Source organism: Fundulus heteroclitus, chromosome 15 (assembly GCF_011125445.2).
Source record: "Fundulus heteroclitus isolate FHET01 chromosome 15, MU-UCD_Fhet_4.1, whole genome shotgun sequence".
NCBI lineage: Eukaryota > Metazoa > Chordata > Actinopteri > Cyprinodontiformes > Fundulidae > Fundulus > Fundulus heteroclitus.
Genome location: NC_046375.1, coordinates 14533666 through 14550587, shown reverse-complemented (window position 1 = coordinate 14550587; position 16922 = coordinate 14533666). Strand labels below are relative to the sequence as shown.

Below are 16922 nucleotides of genomic sequence, written 5' to 3'. Positions count from 1 at the left end.
GGGCAAATTTTATCCACTGAAAACCTGAAAAAAAAAATAGGCATTTGTTTATGGAGCATCCCCTCAATACTATGTCAAACCACTTTTATTGTAATTATATTATTTCTGGTGCCCGTTTCTACCAGCTCATTTGATTCAATCCCAGTCATACAGGATGGAGACTGCCTTTGGACAGCAATTTTTAAATCTTGCCACAGATTTCAATTGTATTTAGGTCTGGACATTGACTGAGGCACACTAATATGTGTTGCTCAAATCTGTTTCGTTGTAGCCCTGTAGCCTGTAACAGGATTGTCCATGCATCTTCCCATCGCCTCTGACCAGCTTCTCTGCTGAACAAGAGCATCGCCGCACCATGATACTGCCGCCTCTGTGTTTCTCCCTAGGGATGGTGTGGTTGCAGCCTTACTTTTCCACTACATGAATTGTCTCATCTGACCAGAGCACTCTACATAGATATTACAAGCAGCACTTCTTATGTCTTTCAATAACTCTTTTCATCTTGCTATCCATCCATAACGGCCTACTAACGGAGATATCAGCTGCTTTTCTGATTAATGGTAAGGTGGACGGACGTCACTTGGTGGGTTTTCTGCACAGCACTCTTCCCTTTACCAGATTATGCTGTTTTTATAATGAGATTAAGTCACAAGTAGAGTCTGTTTCTAATTGTGTGACTACTGAGTAGTTGATTTCTATTCTGAGTCGTCAGTAATGGAAAGCTGAATGGAAATACACGGCACACTTTATTATAATTATTTGTGAAATTTTTTTTTTTTATGTATTTCGTTCAACATCACAATTATGAACTACTTTGTGTTGGTCTGCTACATAAGTTTACCTGCTGTCAACTTACAAAATGATAAAAAGCTCAACAAGAATGAATAGTCACCGTACACGGGATGCGGTATTGTGGGGAGGGTTTAAGTCTCAGCAGAAGATCCAGTGAACAAACAGCAAAAATATGTTCCTGGCTTATCCATGAGAGTCAAAACAGCCAACGTCTCAAGAAAAACTAGAATAAAGCTTGAATAGATATTGGCAAAGACGCCCCTCAAACGACTCCCAAGAAATTTTCTGCAGAAGCAAAAATAGGACTACTCAAAGTTTTTTTCATTCTGAAATCCCCCCCCCCCCCAAAAAAAAAAGAAAAAAAAAAACAAATTCAAAACTGAGTTTCTCGAAAGTTGCATAAAACCAGACAAAGAGTGTCCGATGCCCCCGCCTCACCTGCTCTGGATGCTCGCTCGGTGTCAGCGTGATTGGCACCTCTTCTTTTGGCCAGGACTCCACAGGCCTCTCGGGCTTGGGCTCGGATTTGGGCTTGCGGCTGAAGAAGTTGAGGAAGCTCAGAGGCCCTGTCTGTTGCTTGGGCCTCTTCATGATCTGAGCTTTGAGCGGGAGCAGCTAAGGAGAACAGGCTCACGAACCATGGGCGGGACGCAGATAATGCAGCGCGTCTTTGTTTGATCTGCGCGTGAGCGGATGAGCGCAGTGAGAGCTCTCACGGATCAGAGTCTCGGAGCTGGTCGGCTATTCCGCTGTACGGGCGAAGAAGAGTGGGAGAGATGGAGAGGGAGACGCTGAAGAGGAGGTAATCCCTGCCTGAGGGGAACATTGCTAATTCGGTGCTCTTTCAGTGGGCTGATCATGTGGTTCACTTTTCCTCCTCTGCTTCCGTCCTTAACATGGTTAAAATTAGTCCTCGACTGTCCACCACAGGGTCTCCTTTGAAGGATTAACAGTCGTTTTCCCTGCAAGTAAAAAATAAAAGTATGATGAAAACATATCTGGTGTGTGAGAATTACCTGCACAGCACATCACATCTCAGGTCTACCGTGTAGAGTTAATTTATGATTAAAACCCATGATAAGCACCACAATTTATCATGTTTATGCAATTTTACACACATTTTATGGAGCTTTTTAAGCCTTTTAAGTCTGTAGTGTGTTACTTATATACATTTATTTATAAACCGGAAAGTTCATTAGTGAATGTGTGCAAATCTCACACCAAAAGGTTCATGATCTAACACAACATGAAACAAAAAATCATCCAAAAGTACCACTAAGAAACACAAAAGGCAAATTGGCAGACCCACAGGTCTCGTCAACCAAAACATCAGTTGCTCTTTGTGAAACTAGACTAAACCAGTAATTTTTGGCCAGGACAAATCTGAAGGCTGGAAATTAAAAAGGCCTTTCATAAGGAGTTTTCATCCGTTCTGCAGAAGGATAGGCTATAAGTAGATTTAGAGGGCATTTTTTTATGGTCAACAGGATGTGTTTGCTTTACAGAACCATCACAGAAGGTCTCTGTGACAGCGGTGATATTTTTCTTCTCGCCAAAGCTCTACATTCTCATTTAGGCCTGGGTCGTTTAGCGATTTTATGGCATAACATGGCTTTAAAAGGTTATAGTTTGCAGTTTTCTGTCACATCAATTCTACGGTTTAAGAATCATTTTTAATAAGATGCCAGAGAAACTGCAAGCTCTGCCCAAGCAGATAGCCCAACTAATGGATGGATGGATGGATGAATGGATGGATGGATGGATGAATAGACGGATAGATGAGTTTCTCAGCCAGCAAATAACAAGTCGGATAAGAACTGAAAACAATACCAGAACATTCTTAGATTTATTTATATGCCATGCAATTCAAGCTGAAGGACTTGCGTTGGGATCTCGGCACCACGGCCATCTCATCGTTATGTCTCAGACTCGAGCAATAAGGTCACTGCCATGAAACACAAAGAGCAGATGGATGAGAGCTGTGACCGGCTGACTGAGAGGATTGAAGGAGACGGACGACGAAGCAGAGGAGAGGCGGTACAAGCCGGCACAGACAACTCATTCTCTCCATCAGGCAGCAGTGAGATTTTATAATCAGGCCCAAAGAGCAAAGAGAGCATGGGGTGATTCACAAAACCCCGGACCAATTAAAATAGCTGTCGCCATGGCACCGTGTCAAATCGGACAATGTAACGCGGCGTGAAATGTGAGATAATTAAAGGTTATCATCTATTTCAGGGTCTATTATGTCGTGTCGTGTGATTCTGTAATTACAGTGAAGTACAAATCTTGGATCATTAACAGAAAACTTTTTACATCGGAACATTTTTCATAAACAGGGACTCTTTTGAAAGCTACTGCTACATACTGTTTTTTTTATCATACTTCATTATGAAGCTGAATGTGTATGAAAATCTGGTAGCATTCTGAGATTAGAAATTTAGTTTTCTGGGAGTCATGTGAACTCATGTGAACATAAACAGGAGAATCCTCTTGCCTTCAGGTCGGCGCTACAGAGCACTGATGGCCTGTACGGCTCTTATTCTGAAAAAACCCTTTCTTTGTTGAGCTTACATTATGAGCAAAGGCAGGTGAGGCATATAACAATTATGACTATTTTGGTTTCTGTTAGTGAGAGGGATTTATTTGGCAGCAAATGAACATAGTGTTCTCAAAGCTGATGTGTTAGAAGCAGAAAAAATGGCTAAGTGTAAGGACTTGACTTAAGATTGGTTAAAGGCCAAACTGTGATTGATAGACAACTGGTTCTGAGCATATCTGAAACTGCAGATCTTGTCGGGTGTTTAAAGTCCAAGGAAATAAAAGCAGTGAACTGGGTATGAGGCCATGTTTCACCGAGGCTCATTGATATATGTAGGGAGTGAAGGTTTGATCAACAGTAAGCTAGTGAACATGCTATAGTTAGAAATACTGTTTGAGTCTCTTCTCTTTGTTCCCATAAACTGTGTTTTATTAGAGCTGAATTCTCACACTGCTGCTGTGATTCACAATTTTTAATGTCTTCATCAAAGAAAGACAAAATGTGAACTGGTGACCGGTGCAGGATGTGTCCCGCCTCTCTCCCAGTGACCGCTGGAGATGGTCGGCCATCTTTTGGCAACAAAAGAGGGGATCAACACACTATAAAGGCAGGCTTTCTTTATGGTCTGCCTCATCAGTGTATGCATATGCACAGAATCAAACAAACTCAGGGTCCCTGTCATTGGACTGTCATTGTTTTTCTTTTTTTCCCAAGCTGACACAAAGCTGATGTGCTTTTTAGGGAAACCGTGAGTTTCCCTAAAAGGCAGAAAGATAATCAAGAAAGTGATGACACAATCCATCGCCTAATGAGTGTGAGGGAGTGAAGAAGGATGAGACGGATTAACAGGCACGGTTTCTGAGCAAATTGCTCTCAAAAATGTTAGACGACACAGACAATATGTTCTCGGAAATTTCTTTTTAGGAAAATAATTAAAAAAATCCATCTGATAACTGTTTGATACAGATAGGGCTGCACAGTGTTGCAGTTGGTAGCACATTTGCCTTGTAGCAAGAAGGTTTTGGGTTTGAATCCTGGCCTGGGGTTTTTCTCCATTGAGTTTGCATGTTCTTTCCCACAGTCCATTAACATGACCGTTGGGTTAATTGATCCCTCCTTGTACCTAAGATTACCTCCTTAAGTATGCGTGCATGATTGTGTATTCAAGAGATGGATCGGTGATCTATCCAAAATCCTCAATAACTGCTGGAGATAAGTACTACCCACCCCCATCCTGCAGTGATCAGTAGGTACAGAAAATGGATGCATTGATACTGATATAAAGTGTGTCAACATCAGCTGTTAGTCAGAATTCTCCAAATAATTAAGCATAGCAAGGTGAAACTTTTTAAGCAGCACCATGTAAGTTTTGACCCAAGTATTAGCTGAATTTGAGATATATTCAATTATTTTTCAGGTCAATATACAACACATAGCACTTATTGATACTCCGTGCAGGCTGCCCTTCTTAAAAACTCTGATCAGTCGCTGAATGGCTAAACCTGGAAGTTAGAAATCTAGTGCCCCTAGTGGCTAAAAGTTACACGGTGCTGCTCTGATCAAAATTTAAAAAAAAGGCTACATCCAAAAACGTCTAATTATAGCTCCTTGCTTCTGTTCCTTAACCTTTCATGGGGTCAACAGTAAGAATCGTGGGCAGGAAAGGAGCTTCAGCTTTTAACTCATAAATCATAAATAATTTCACAACAGAAACGCACATGGATGATACGGATCAAATCTGGCCCTACAGCCTTCCGAAAAAGAACTACAAAACAGGCAAGTCACACAAATCTGAAGCTCGCCATTACATAAAAAAAACATACAAAGGCACTTAAACTTATTCAGACTTTGTAGTTCCAACAGTAACCGTCCGATTGCTTGTTATTGTCTTTTTAAACAGAGTTGACATACTGGTAATGATTTTGTTTATTTTGCTTTAATAACGTTCCTAAAGGAGCTATTAGAGGAAGCATACAGGCTCCTTTTCCTACCTCTTCCCTTACTGACTGCACTACTCAAACAGCACTTATTATGGCGACCACTTCAGAATTGGCCAAAGAGTCCTTAAAAAAATTGATATTTTCGAATCCAGCCAAAAACTCACAGATCAGACATGAGGAAGATGAGGCCGGAAGCATGGTCTAAACCTGGGGTCCGTTCTTCGTACGTTGCTTAAAACATCCGAGATCAAATGACACATCCAAGATGATTTCATCCGGCTAATCCTGATCCGGCTAATTGGGTTCTTCGAACACACCTGTTGTTTATGATTAGTATGGCTGGATTGAGTTATCTGAGACAACTGCGCGTTCATGCGTTTGTTTAAAAGGGGAAATGTGTCGATAGTAGAAACAATGATCAGCAGCGCTGCTATTGGCTGTTCAGCAAAGAACGCCCACAGTTTTTCTCCCAAGCAGAACAAGAGCTTGGAAGGTTATGTCGAATTTGAGTCATTAATTAAAACACCTCAAAATCTGCTAAAGCCAGGAGAGAGGGCTGGCAAAAAGCAGCAGACAAATTAATGCGTAAATACTGTCCATGGTAGATGTTTCTATCACATTCTACAGCATGAATTTTTGCATTTTATTAATTTGATATTATTTGTTCTTTTATATCAGAGCCTCCACGGGACCCACTAGAACATAGGGACAAGTAAAAGTGAAATACAAGAATATTCTACAAAATGGTAGCCTTTAATTATTACACTTTATTTTAAAAAGCCACTTGTTATGTCAAGAGATCCAAATTTCAGTGTCATTCCTTAGAGACTGGAAGTAAAGGACACGTGCAAACTGGGAATTTTAACAAAAAAAATCTTTATCCATAAAAAATGAAAATCTTCCTTTTCCAAGTCATCCACAGTTTACACTGTAAAACTGTATTGCTCCATGTCTAGATAATCCATCCATAGTTTTTTCTAATACAATATACGGCTCGACAGGAAGCCTTTCAAAGTAAAACTAAACTTCACAATAAAATGGCCCGACAACTCTTCTTACTGAATATGATAAAAAATAAAAAGCAAACTATCATACAAATCACTTAAATATTTTGTATTTATGGCTCCAACACCACTTTTTCCTCTTTAAAAGCCACTGTTAAATGATGTTTGTCTGTTTATAACAGCCACCAAGAGAAATCTCTACAATTACACAGTCACGCTGCGCTAAAGGATCCTGTCTATTGCGCAATACGTGATTAATTCGAAAAACTATTCGAAAAATTATTCTTGCACCTTCCGCAACAGTTTGCTGTCGTAAAAATGGGCATGGCTACGGCAGACTTCCATATCTCCTCCGCTTATACAGCCGTGATCTAATCTTGTTTACATGAAATAAGCCTGCTCTCGAGCAGGCTTAAGCTGGCGCACATGTTGCTATGACAACAAGTGCAGGATGTCTTTCGAAGAACCAAACGATCCAAGATCATGCCAAATCGTCAACAATGAAATCCTGCTAACTGAGTTAGCGACGTACGAAGAACGGACCCCTGGACAGGTGAGGCATGGACATAAACGGAAACAATCCAGCAATGAGACAAAGCCAAACAGGAGTAGTGGGGAAAGCCGGTGAGTGGCATCAGAGATAATGATCTGTAACAGGTGAACTGAATGAGTAGGATTGCAAGGTGGCAGAGAGAGGGAAACAGAGGGAGAAATAAGCTAATACACATGAATCTGACTGAACAAGGAAACCCAAAGAAAATATCCAACAGAAAAAAAACAATATGTACATAAAACACTGGGGAAACTAAAGAATAACCAAATAAGAAAAAATCCCCCAAAAAATCATAAGCAATGAAACATGAACTGAAAAAGGTAAGAATTAAAAAGTACAATAAACAGCAAGGAAAAGTCCAAACAAAACAAACAGAAAAGCAAAAAGACCTCGAAATAGTGGCAGTTCTCCCATTAAAAGGCTCGTCATTACATGCATGCAGGCAAATACTTTGAGGGTTGTCTGATATCACATGAATCTGTCTGAAAAAGTACTCTATGCCACACTGCTACAGTACTGAAAAATGGGGTAAGCTACAAGGTTACCAGAAACATTCACATTTGCAGCTTCAAACACAGCGCCACAGTGTGCATACTAACATCCTAAACAAAGCATCCAAGGTGAAGCTGAACTACGACGTCCTCTCATTGCCAGCGCATTCAAATAGATTTATAATCATTCAGTTGAGGGAACAATTTGACAATCCTTAACGTGTATTTAACAAGGAGGCGGGGTAGAAAGGTCGAACAGAAAGAAGATCCCTACTTTCTGCGTCATTCCTCAGACAGCTCTGGGGAAGCAGGATCAACAACAGAAGCAGGGACGCAGCTCAGAGAGAGGAGCAGAACCCAAATGCGGATGAAAAGGAAAACTGTGGTTTCCTTTTACCTTGAATGATCGGGACCTGTTCCGACATCTGTTTAGGTAATCACATTTTGTGTCCTGCAAGCAAGGCAAAGCTTTTCTGCCTATTAAAATGTTACATGCACATATTTGTCTCTTTGCTCTTCCTACATCTAGACTCTTTTGAACAGAAACCAAACCCGTTGAACGCAGAATCATCTTAAGCTATTCCACCCATCTTGGAGGAACAGCCGTTGCAGTTCGTCCTGCTCCAGAGGTTCTGTCAGCCCAATATCTTTAGAAGTTATTATGCTCCTCTCATTAATGTTTCAATTCCTGCTGACAGCAACATTATTGAGAAAAGAAAGAGGAAAAAAAGAGGACAAAAGGAAGAAAAAAAGCAGGGGTTGCAACGTTGACTGTATAATTGCAATCTGTTGCTCCATATTTCTCTACAGCCATGACTAGAAGCGTTGGCAGAGACAAAGAGATCCAACATGTTAAAGCCAAAACACATTGCTCATGCTTTTCCATGTTTTTCAGTGTTTCTATGGTATGCTGGAAAATAAATTACTTTTCTAACATTATGAAATTGTCCAAAGCTGTTATTTGCAAATACATCAAATGCAACATTAGCTTCTGAAATACGTTCAGACGTCCTGGATGTGAGCCTTTCAGACAACGCTTGAATGATGGTGACCCCCTGTTGTTTTTGCAATAGTGATTGGAGTTGATCGCCGTTTGTTATTCATTTTGTATGCATTTTGTAAACTGACCACAGGTTCACCAGTTGGTTAAAATCTAGAGAGTTTTTCCAATGTTTCTAAGCTTTCAAACTTATACCTTTTCATAAGATTCCCCGTTATACTGAAAAATGCAAAGATCATCACCAAATTGTCCCTGGAGTGTGGGACGGAGTTGATGAGAACATTTCTACGTAACTCCTCGTTCATCACAGCCGGCTTGCAGAGAACTGGGAATTAGAAGCAATATGAGAAGCAGCTTCAAACAGCATCCAACTATCCATCCATCCTCTTTCCTGTATCCCAGGTTGAGTAGCAGAGGTAACAGATCCAGAAGAAAACCCACACACCCCTCTCCCCAGCCCCACTCTCCAGCTCGTTTTGGACGATCCCATGGTGTTCCCTGGCCAGCAGGGATAAATAGTGCCTCAAGGCAGTTTGGAGTTTGAGCAGTGTTTCTAATTCAACAGAAGCCCCTTGTATATGGGCCAAATACCCATAAGGAGGAACCTCAAGGTCGGGTGCTATGCAACTGGTTGGCATGCTGATTTACCCAACCTGATTGGATCAGGAAACGTCGCTGTTAGCATTACACGGGACTTATGGTAGTGGTCATCATCTCTTAAAGTCACTTTGTAGACCCCCAAAACAATGTGAAAGCAAGTTTGTCAAAGAAAACATGTCTGCAACAGACTTCTACTGTTCGTCTGTGTACTTCCTGCAAAATCTCATCCTGTCCTTGATGTTTGTCTTGGACAGAAGTGACTTTTGTGCCGGCCTTCTTGTCCTAAGGCCGAGCCTTCACTTCACTGTATATGCAAATGCACTCAGACCCACAGTGGACAAAAGCTGAGAAAGTTCTGCGGTGGTGGAACGATGCTCTGGTATGCACGCCAGGAGGAGTTGGTCCTGGCGCTCTTGTTAAACCCCTGGGAGTATCTCTCACATTGTAGCTCTTAATAAGCTTGGAAAAGATTTTTATTTTTTTTATTTAAAAAATATTTTCATGTGACATTTTTTAATGCAAAGTAATGCCAGCCGTATGCTTTTTTTTTCTGTGGTTTATCACAGCCACCACAAGAAGACGGTGATTTTAAGCACATCTACCCGTTTTTAACAGCAATCCCTCTGCTCAATACATTTATAGAGGGATCTTAGCTGTATTCCTCAAAAGCTTCACCATTTTAATCCAATCTCTTTACTGTCCACTCTGCAGAACACCCTAAAACAATGTGACTTATCACCACCAACATTAGTTGTAACGTTAGCAAATACAACATGTGTGTCACTGTTGGTCACTTCCTCCTTCATCTGTCTTTAACGTGGAGTAAGACCAGGGATTGTTCTCTCAAAAAACAGGTGGTATCAACTGGATTAGGGGAACTCTAACCTGTACTTAAAGAAGGGAGTTGATGATGCTGCTTGATCCTACTTCTTCTTGTCCTTAGTCTCAGGCTGTTTGCCACACCAGTTTTAAGTCCATCTTTACAAACTCCTTCATCTGGACCTGTTTTCTGTGGTTGAATCCCCCTTTTATGAGGAGATTGTATGCCTGTTCCTTAGGGACTCAATGCTTTGATTGCCAAAATTGGAGACATACCAGGAGGGAAAAAGGAAAGAAATGTAACTTGTTCCTACTCTGTGTAATTACACAGAGTAAGATTTAAATCTAGGCTCAGAATACATTTGCAGATCAAGAGATCTGCAAGTCTGTGACTGCTTCTCAATGATCAGTTGAGTTTGTAAATGAGTGGAAGTTTTGTGGATTCTGCGAACCACTCCTGTCTGCCTTTTCTGGACTGGAACCTAAAGGTAATTTCCTCTGTTGAACAAACCTGACTCAAGATCGCTCCATCAATCATTAACAGTTTAGATTTGGCGCTGCCTTCATTTTCAAAAGGACCTTTGACCAAATGACACAAAATCGCTAGTTATTCTGTTTCACAGACATAAAGTTTTCTATGGTGTCTTTGTTGTGTTTAGGTATCAAAATTATACATGAAAACCTGTAAATAGGTCATATCACTCCACATTTTTATTTTTAGAGTACTGTGTCTTTTATAGTACTTAGTCTTCATTCACAGCAGGAAACCCTCATTTGTTAAATTTTTTTCTAGCGGTCTCAAAGAAAACATATCCCTTAGTTTCCCCGGACATCATTCCATAATGTAAAAGAAGAGCAGCTTGTATTCTTACTGCATTTGTGGATTTGATCCAGTATGTTGATTCAGAGCGGTTTTGAAAACAAACAGGCACCTCAGACGTGGACGTTATTCACCAGAAAACTTTACAGGCATAAAATAAAACACAACAAAATTTGAATGCTCATTGCATTTAAATGAAAAAAAAAGGTTAATAAAAAAAAATCCTTTCAAACTCAACCACTGTGACGTTTAAACATAAAGTTCCTTTGAAAACTTTAAGTTGCTCTTCTATATTGAAATACATCTTTGTATTGAGGGAAATAAAGGATCATGAATTTTAAGCCCTAAATACCTAAAACTTATGCTTCAGTTTTGTACAAAGAATTGTCTTAAGTTATCTCTTGTAAGATATAAAGTAGCGAAAAGAAAAGCATTCATAATAAAAATAAAATGTTTATCTTTAAAAAGTCACATATTTAGGCTTAATTGAGGCATTTTTAATTCAAGTTTCCTTCTACAACACGGATAGGATGCTGTTCTTGTTGCCAATTTGTACTTTTTCAGTTTTAAAACAGAAAAAGTACAAAAAAAACGTCGTCTGCTGCAAAATGCTTGGTGTCACTTCACATCCGCCTCGGGGTGTTTAGGATCTAATTTATTAGCCAATAATTTGAATGAATGTTCTGTTCTTGCCATAGGCTGGCTACTTGTATGAATGTACACCAAGTTTCTCTAAATGTTACAGTTCCCTAAAAGCTAGAACTTTCCATCTCATCCCTCCTATGGTTTAAACTGCTTTTATGAGAAACCAGGAAGTTCCGGAGCAACCAGAGTTTTCTTTGGCAATTTAAAGCTTAGAGTGCTGCAGGCCTGCCGCTCCCCCACATTTTGCTGTGCACTGCAAGCTAGCTGGCTGAAAGGAGACCGCTACACTTCTCCCCTCGCATTCAGGAACACATATTCGCCTTTCTGAAAATGGTTTCAGTTACAGAAGTCAAAATTAAAACAGTGCGACTTGAACACATTTTTTTAATTAATTTTTTTGTGTAAATATTCAAACAATCTAACGCCTGCTCATTTTTACTCTAAAGAAATGTAGCTGTGTGGTGCCAATAAATATCCTGCAACCAACAGAAGGTTGCTCCGACCTTTTCTGGTTTGTTCAGGGGTCAAAATCTCTCGTATTTCATAAGAGACAGGAGACAGAATACGAAAAGTGAGTATGATATGAAATCTTCAAAAACAAAAAAAGGTTAAATAATTCATAGGATATTTTTTTGTGATTACTGTATAATTTATCCAATTAAACTACCAAGAGAAACAAACTTCTAGGCAGTGGTTGAGTACTTGGGTAAGAAATGGTCTGTGTTCGAATTAGAGATGAACACAGGCTGGGATGAAATAGCAACCCACAAGACCATAAAATGACCCTCTGTCTTTTTTAAACCAGTGCATTATTAAGAGGTATGAATGATTTTTTTTTCTTTTCTTGTAGAGCTGTTTTTAAATCTGGGTTTCACAATCATAAGGTGCCTTTAACACAAGTGGGAAAAGACATCCGCATGATTGTTTAAGTAAACAAATGCATTATAAGAATGGGTCGTAATCTGTGGCTTAATCCCAAAGTATTAGTATGTAATCTATAGCTTAACGTACATGAACGGAGTGATAGGCTGTACAGACTCAGATCTCCAAAGCCAGAGTCTAAAGGGGAGCATACCGTTTTAAAACTATATGGTGGTAGACAAGTTAAATGTTCAACGAAATCATCTCACCGACATCTAATACAGCTGCAAGTCTCTCAAGGCTGAAATAAACTACAATCGAAGACAGAAAAAGTAAAAGTAAAGCATAACTGAGTAACAACCAAGTAAAAAAATTGCTTGCTTTTCCACGTGCTTTTTCTTCTACCCACATTACCGTTTCCGACTGGTAAACTTCTCCTGATTTTATCATGTTTGAGAATAGAAAAGAACAGAGACTAACAACTTGAAGAAGGTAATTGAAGAAGAACCGGAGGGTGAAACATCTGTCTTTGTGGAAGTGGGATGCCGTTTTAAGTCATACATAATGTAAGACGTTGACAGCTAAATTCTCACAGGAGCTGGCGGAAATAATGTTTTCGAAATGGACCACTCTGATTACTAAATGCACAGAGCACATGTTAAGTGAGAGCCTTGTCAAAGGCCAATGACAGATGGGATCGTTAACACACAAACTGAACTGTGCCCCCAAAGAGCTGTTTGTCCCCCTTTTGAAATCCCCGCCCAAAAACAAAAAGAGGAAACGAGGTGTTTTCTGGCTTTTCACACGACCTGTTCACTTTACAGCATGTTTTTCCTTCCCCCCCTCTTTTTCACAGCCTGACACCTGTTAATGGTGAAGCTGCTTCTGAATCTGTGGGCCGGGCTCTCAGCCACGGAAGAGGGAAACCCGATGGCATTTAGAAATATCTGTGGGCTGGACAGATGCCCACAGCAGCAATGCGGGTTTTAGAAGCACAGGGATGACCTCAGCCTACACACACACACACACACACACACACACACACACACACACACACACACACTTCAGAGGAACTCCTGACCAAAACATCAAAACATACTGAGCCACTATGAACCCTGTAGAGATATTTGCAAGCCTTGAAATAACATATAGACGTATGTTAAAATACTTAACTCTTATGTTGTTTAGAATTATAAAAATGTATATATAAAAAAGGCTGCGATTCTTTCAAACTGATATATTTAATCAAATAATTAATGTCCAAAATATTCTTTATCCGGGCCTATTTATGGTGGGGGGAAAAAAGCTATAAAGGACGTGCATCCTCAGGTATGTTGAGTAATAATAGCGCAAACGTAGATCTCAGCCCTTCGGAGCCTTCTCGCTTATTACAAAGTTATAATCGCGTCTTTAACCATTATTTTACGCATTTAGGGAGGGCATGTCCAGCGCATCAGCGTGCTGTTGCAGGGAGTGGCATGCTTAACAGGCGATCTACAGTCGCATTCACCTCTGCCTCCATTGCATCCCACATGGACCCGGCTGCAAACAACAACAACAAAGCCGTCCGAATATGCGCGTCCTTGCCGTCAAGCTCGCACGGCACATCGAGCCCAAAACCCTTTCTATTGCGTAATGGACGTTTTCTTACCTTCTTCCCTGCGCTCGTTGTGCTTTGCAGCGCAATACGGTCCACACAACTGGCTCCTCCCCATCCAGGAGCAAACAGTATAGCACGGAGACCGTCTCCTCCTCTTTAATGCCGCACACAAAAGAGCGGATCACGGGATGGACGAGGCTGCAGAGGGGAGGGGAGGGGATGGGGAGGAGGGGACGGCTCAGAGGGACCGCTGTGGTGGTCAGCCCAGAAAGGAGAGCTCTCCGAGCCGTGGCAGCTCGGTTTGGCTTTGCACACTGCAGCAGCCAGAGGAGTGACGCAGAATCCCAGGATCCCCTATTCATGAGTCCCATCAGCAGCTGCACACACCACAGCACGCTGAATCCCACACACTTTCAGACAGGGCCTGTTACTCCAAATAGCCTCTGCGTTACTAAAGTAGCTATTAACACCCACCACTTAAACTTTTTTTTCTCCCCCTCGCACAAGCTCCAACATATTTGTCAGAGATCTGCGAGCAGATATCGTTATGTCTCCTTGCCAGATATTCTAAGGCTGGATTTCTTTTGCATCCCGTAGCAGGTGCTTGTTCTCAATCTCCATCCATTACCCCATCGACTCTGACACGTTTCCATGTAATGTCCCTGGACAAGGAAAAAAAAAAAAGCCCACAGTCACCACCATGTTTCATCGTCAATTATTTTAACAGCTCTTAGAATAAAAATCTAAAAAGTGCGGCACTGTATGTGTGTTCATTCCGATTTGGTACACAAACAGATGCTATTGTAAACCTCATTCACAGTTTACTAAAATGTATGGAATGAGTTTTATTATTCTTTTTTTCCCCGCAAATGTCTGTTTGGAATGCTTTATTTCCTTACAGATTTTACCTGATCTGTGATTTAATTAATAATAATAATAAAAAAAACAATTCCTGAAAAATATGCAATCATATTATAGTTGTTTACTCATTAGACATGATGCAATGCATTTATTTTTAACGGCTATTGTTTATTATTTTGTTATACTCCTTTTATCAATGCTTACAACACATTTCCGGGGGTTTATTGGAAATTCATCACCAGAATGCTGCAGTCAGTGTTATTGTATTACTTTGTTGTATAACAATATAAGCTATTGTATTTTGCCTTCTTAGATTTTCATTGTTCTGATGGCTTTCAACATTGTAGAGAAATTAAAGCAACACATATACAAAACAGTCTTTTTCCATGTAATCGTGGTAAATAAAATTAAAAAAATATATAAAAAATGTATCTTTGCAATGATTTCAAATTTCTCTAGTGCATTCTACCAACCAACATCACAAGTAAATGCTTGGTAAAAAGTTAAATACATAAACAGTCTTGCCTTGTTCGGGAAAGCTGATCATCTCATCATGCTTAAAAAGCCTTAAAACAGCATCTTAATGTGATTCAGGCCTTTGCCCTGTTTAAAAAGAACTAGGGGGGAAAGGATTGCCACGGTTGGCGCGGCACTTGCCCAAAAGTGGCATCTAAAAAGCAGGCCTACACCCGGAGCCAGGAGCATAAGCAAAGCTGCTAGTTCGCCCACTGGGGGAACTGCAAGAGCATTTGTCTCATTATACAGAATGCAGATCTCCAAGACATCATGTTTTTAGTCAAATTTATAAAGAATGGGTCGGATTTTGAATTTCCTGCTGCAGTTTATGTATGGCAAATTCAATCAAATTAATTATTAATTAAAATTATTAAGCTAAGGTTTTAATGAGCAGAAAAATGTACTGTTGTCATTGAACAAGGAACTGATGACACTCATAATAAAAATTCTAATTTCCAAAGCTGGGTTTTTATCGTAAGTGTGTCTGTCATTTGACACCATTAAGGGGACATTAATAAGGCTGCTAGTGCAGCCTCTCCAGATCAGATAAGTCTTTACTTGCCTCTCCTTGGCTTGTACAAACCAGACCTAATTTAATCAGCATTTGTTAATTTTGCAAGGGGTAGATGTGTTTAAAGTTCTTGCAGTATTCCACTTTCACCCACCCTCAAGTCTTATTGATACGCTGTTGTTAAGCTTTATCTTCAATATTTGAGGTTCCTGGCCTACCACAGATAACAAGAGTTACAAGACTGTTTACATTACAACCCAGCAAGGCAGCAACTTTAAAAAAAACACTCCAAGTCACCCCAGCCCTTTTTCGTATGTATTAAGTTATAGTCTGACTGTCACAGTGCTGTTTAACAGTTGTTTTACAAATAGGCTACAAATAGGCTACAAGCAAGAAGTCAGCCGATTTCTTCCTGTATTCTATTTTTAAAAATGTATTAATACAAATAACAAAGTATATTCAAGCCGACTTAATGCAGACCTGATTTAGTTTGGATTTATTTACTTATTTAGAAACTGACTTTATAGATTTATTTTTATTGTATATATTTTTTTACTTGTCTAAAGGCATCCTTTCGAGGCTTTAGACCTAAATCGCACAAATTACACAGGCTAATTAATTTGCTTTAGTTTTAAAGATTTAAACAGAATACTGCCAATGATGTACATTTTTATTTTGCTGAGTAAATACCCAATGGATGCTATATGTTGTATCAATCACATCAGCTGTTCCCTAGTCAAATTAGACCAAAATAATAATATTAATAAACGGATTGTGAGCTAAAGTAGTCCGAAATGTTTTTTGTTAGAATCGGAAAGAGATTTCTGCTGCACAAAAGTGTCAAGATTCCTCCCGCCGGGAAAACCAAAACATCCGGATTGCACCACGGGCCTTCAAAATAAAAGCGGTATGCTTAGCATCGTGTATCTTCAAAGTTTTAACATGGGTTTATACCAATTAGTTATTTAGAAATAATACTGTTTAAATAAAAAGAAAAACATTTTGGTTCACTGGTCGTTATTAAACACACATCTATCTATCTATCTATCTATCTATCTATCTATCTATCTATCTATCTATCTATCTATCTATCTCTCTCTCTCTCTCTCTCTCTCTCTCTCTCTCTCTCTCTCTCTATATATATATATATATATATATATATATATATATATGTGTGTGTGTGTGTGTGTGTGTGTGTGTGTGTGTGTGTGTGTGTGTGTGTGTGTGTGTAAATAGGTATTCAAAGCCAAAATCTTTTTTTTTTTTTTTTGGAGATAATTGACTATTGATAATGCAGTGAATATATAATAAAGAACAGAAAGCTAGCACAGGAAATCCATTTTCTAACACGTCTATCCTTTGTGGGG

General features: G+C 39.7%; 1 protein-coding gene across 3 annotated transcripts in view; it reads right to left on the bottom strand.

The window, feature by feature from the left end:
* Positions 1 to 13982, bottom strand: part of si:ch211-278j3.3 (E3 ubiquitin-protein ligase RNF19A) — a 31215-nt gene extending 17233 nt beyond the window's left edge. Inside the window, exons 1-2 of one of the 3 annotated variants that reach the window (XM_012880724.3) lie at positions 13719 to 13982; positions 1231 to 1754 (exon numbers count right to left, since the gene is read on the bottom strand). In XM_012880724.3, coding sequence (XP_012736178.2) covers positions 1231 to 1383 — 153 coding nt within the window. In that variant the 5' untranslated portion in view covers positions 1384 to 1754; positions 13719 to 13982. Of the gene's footprint in view, positions 1 to 1230; positions 1755 to 5325; positions 5347 to 5438; positions 5486 to 13718 lie in introns of those variants that run through there. The other 2 variants (XM_021307639.2, XM_021307640.2) reach the window with 2 other exon arrangements.
* Positions 13983 to 16922: the final 2940 nt, after the last annotated feature.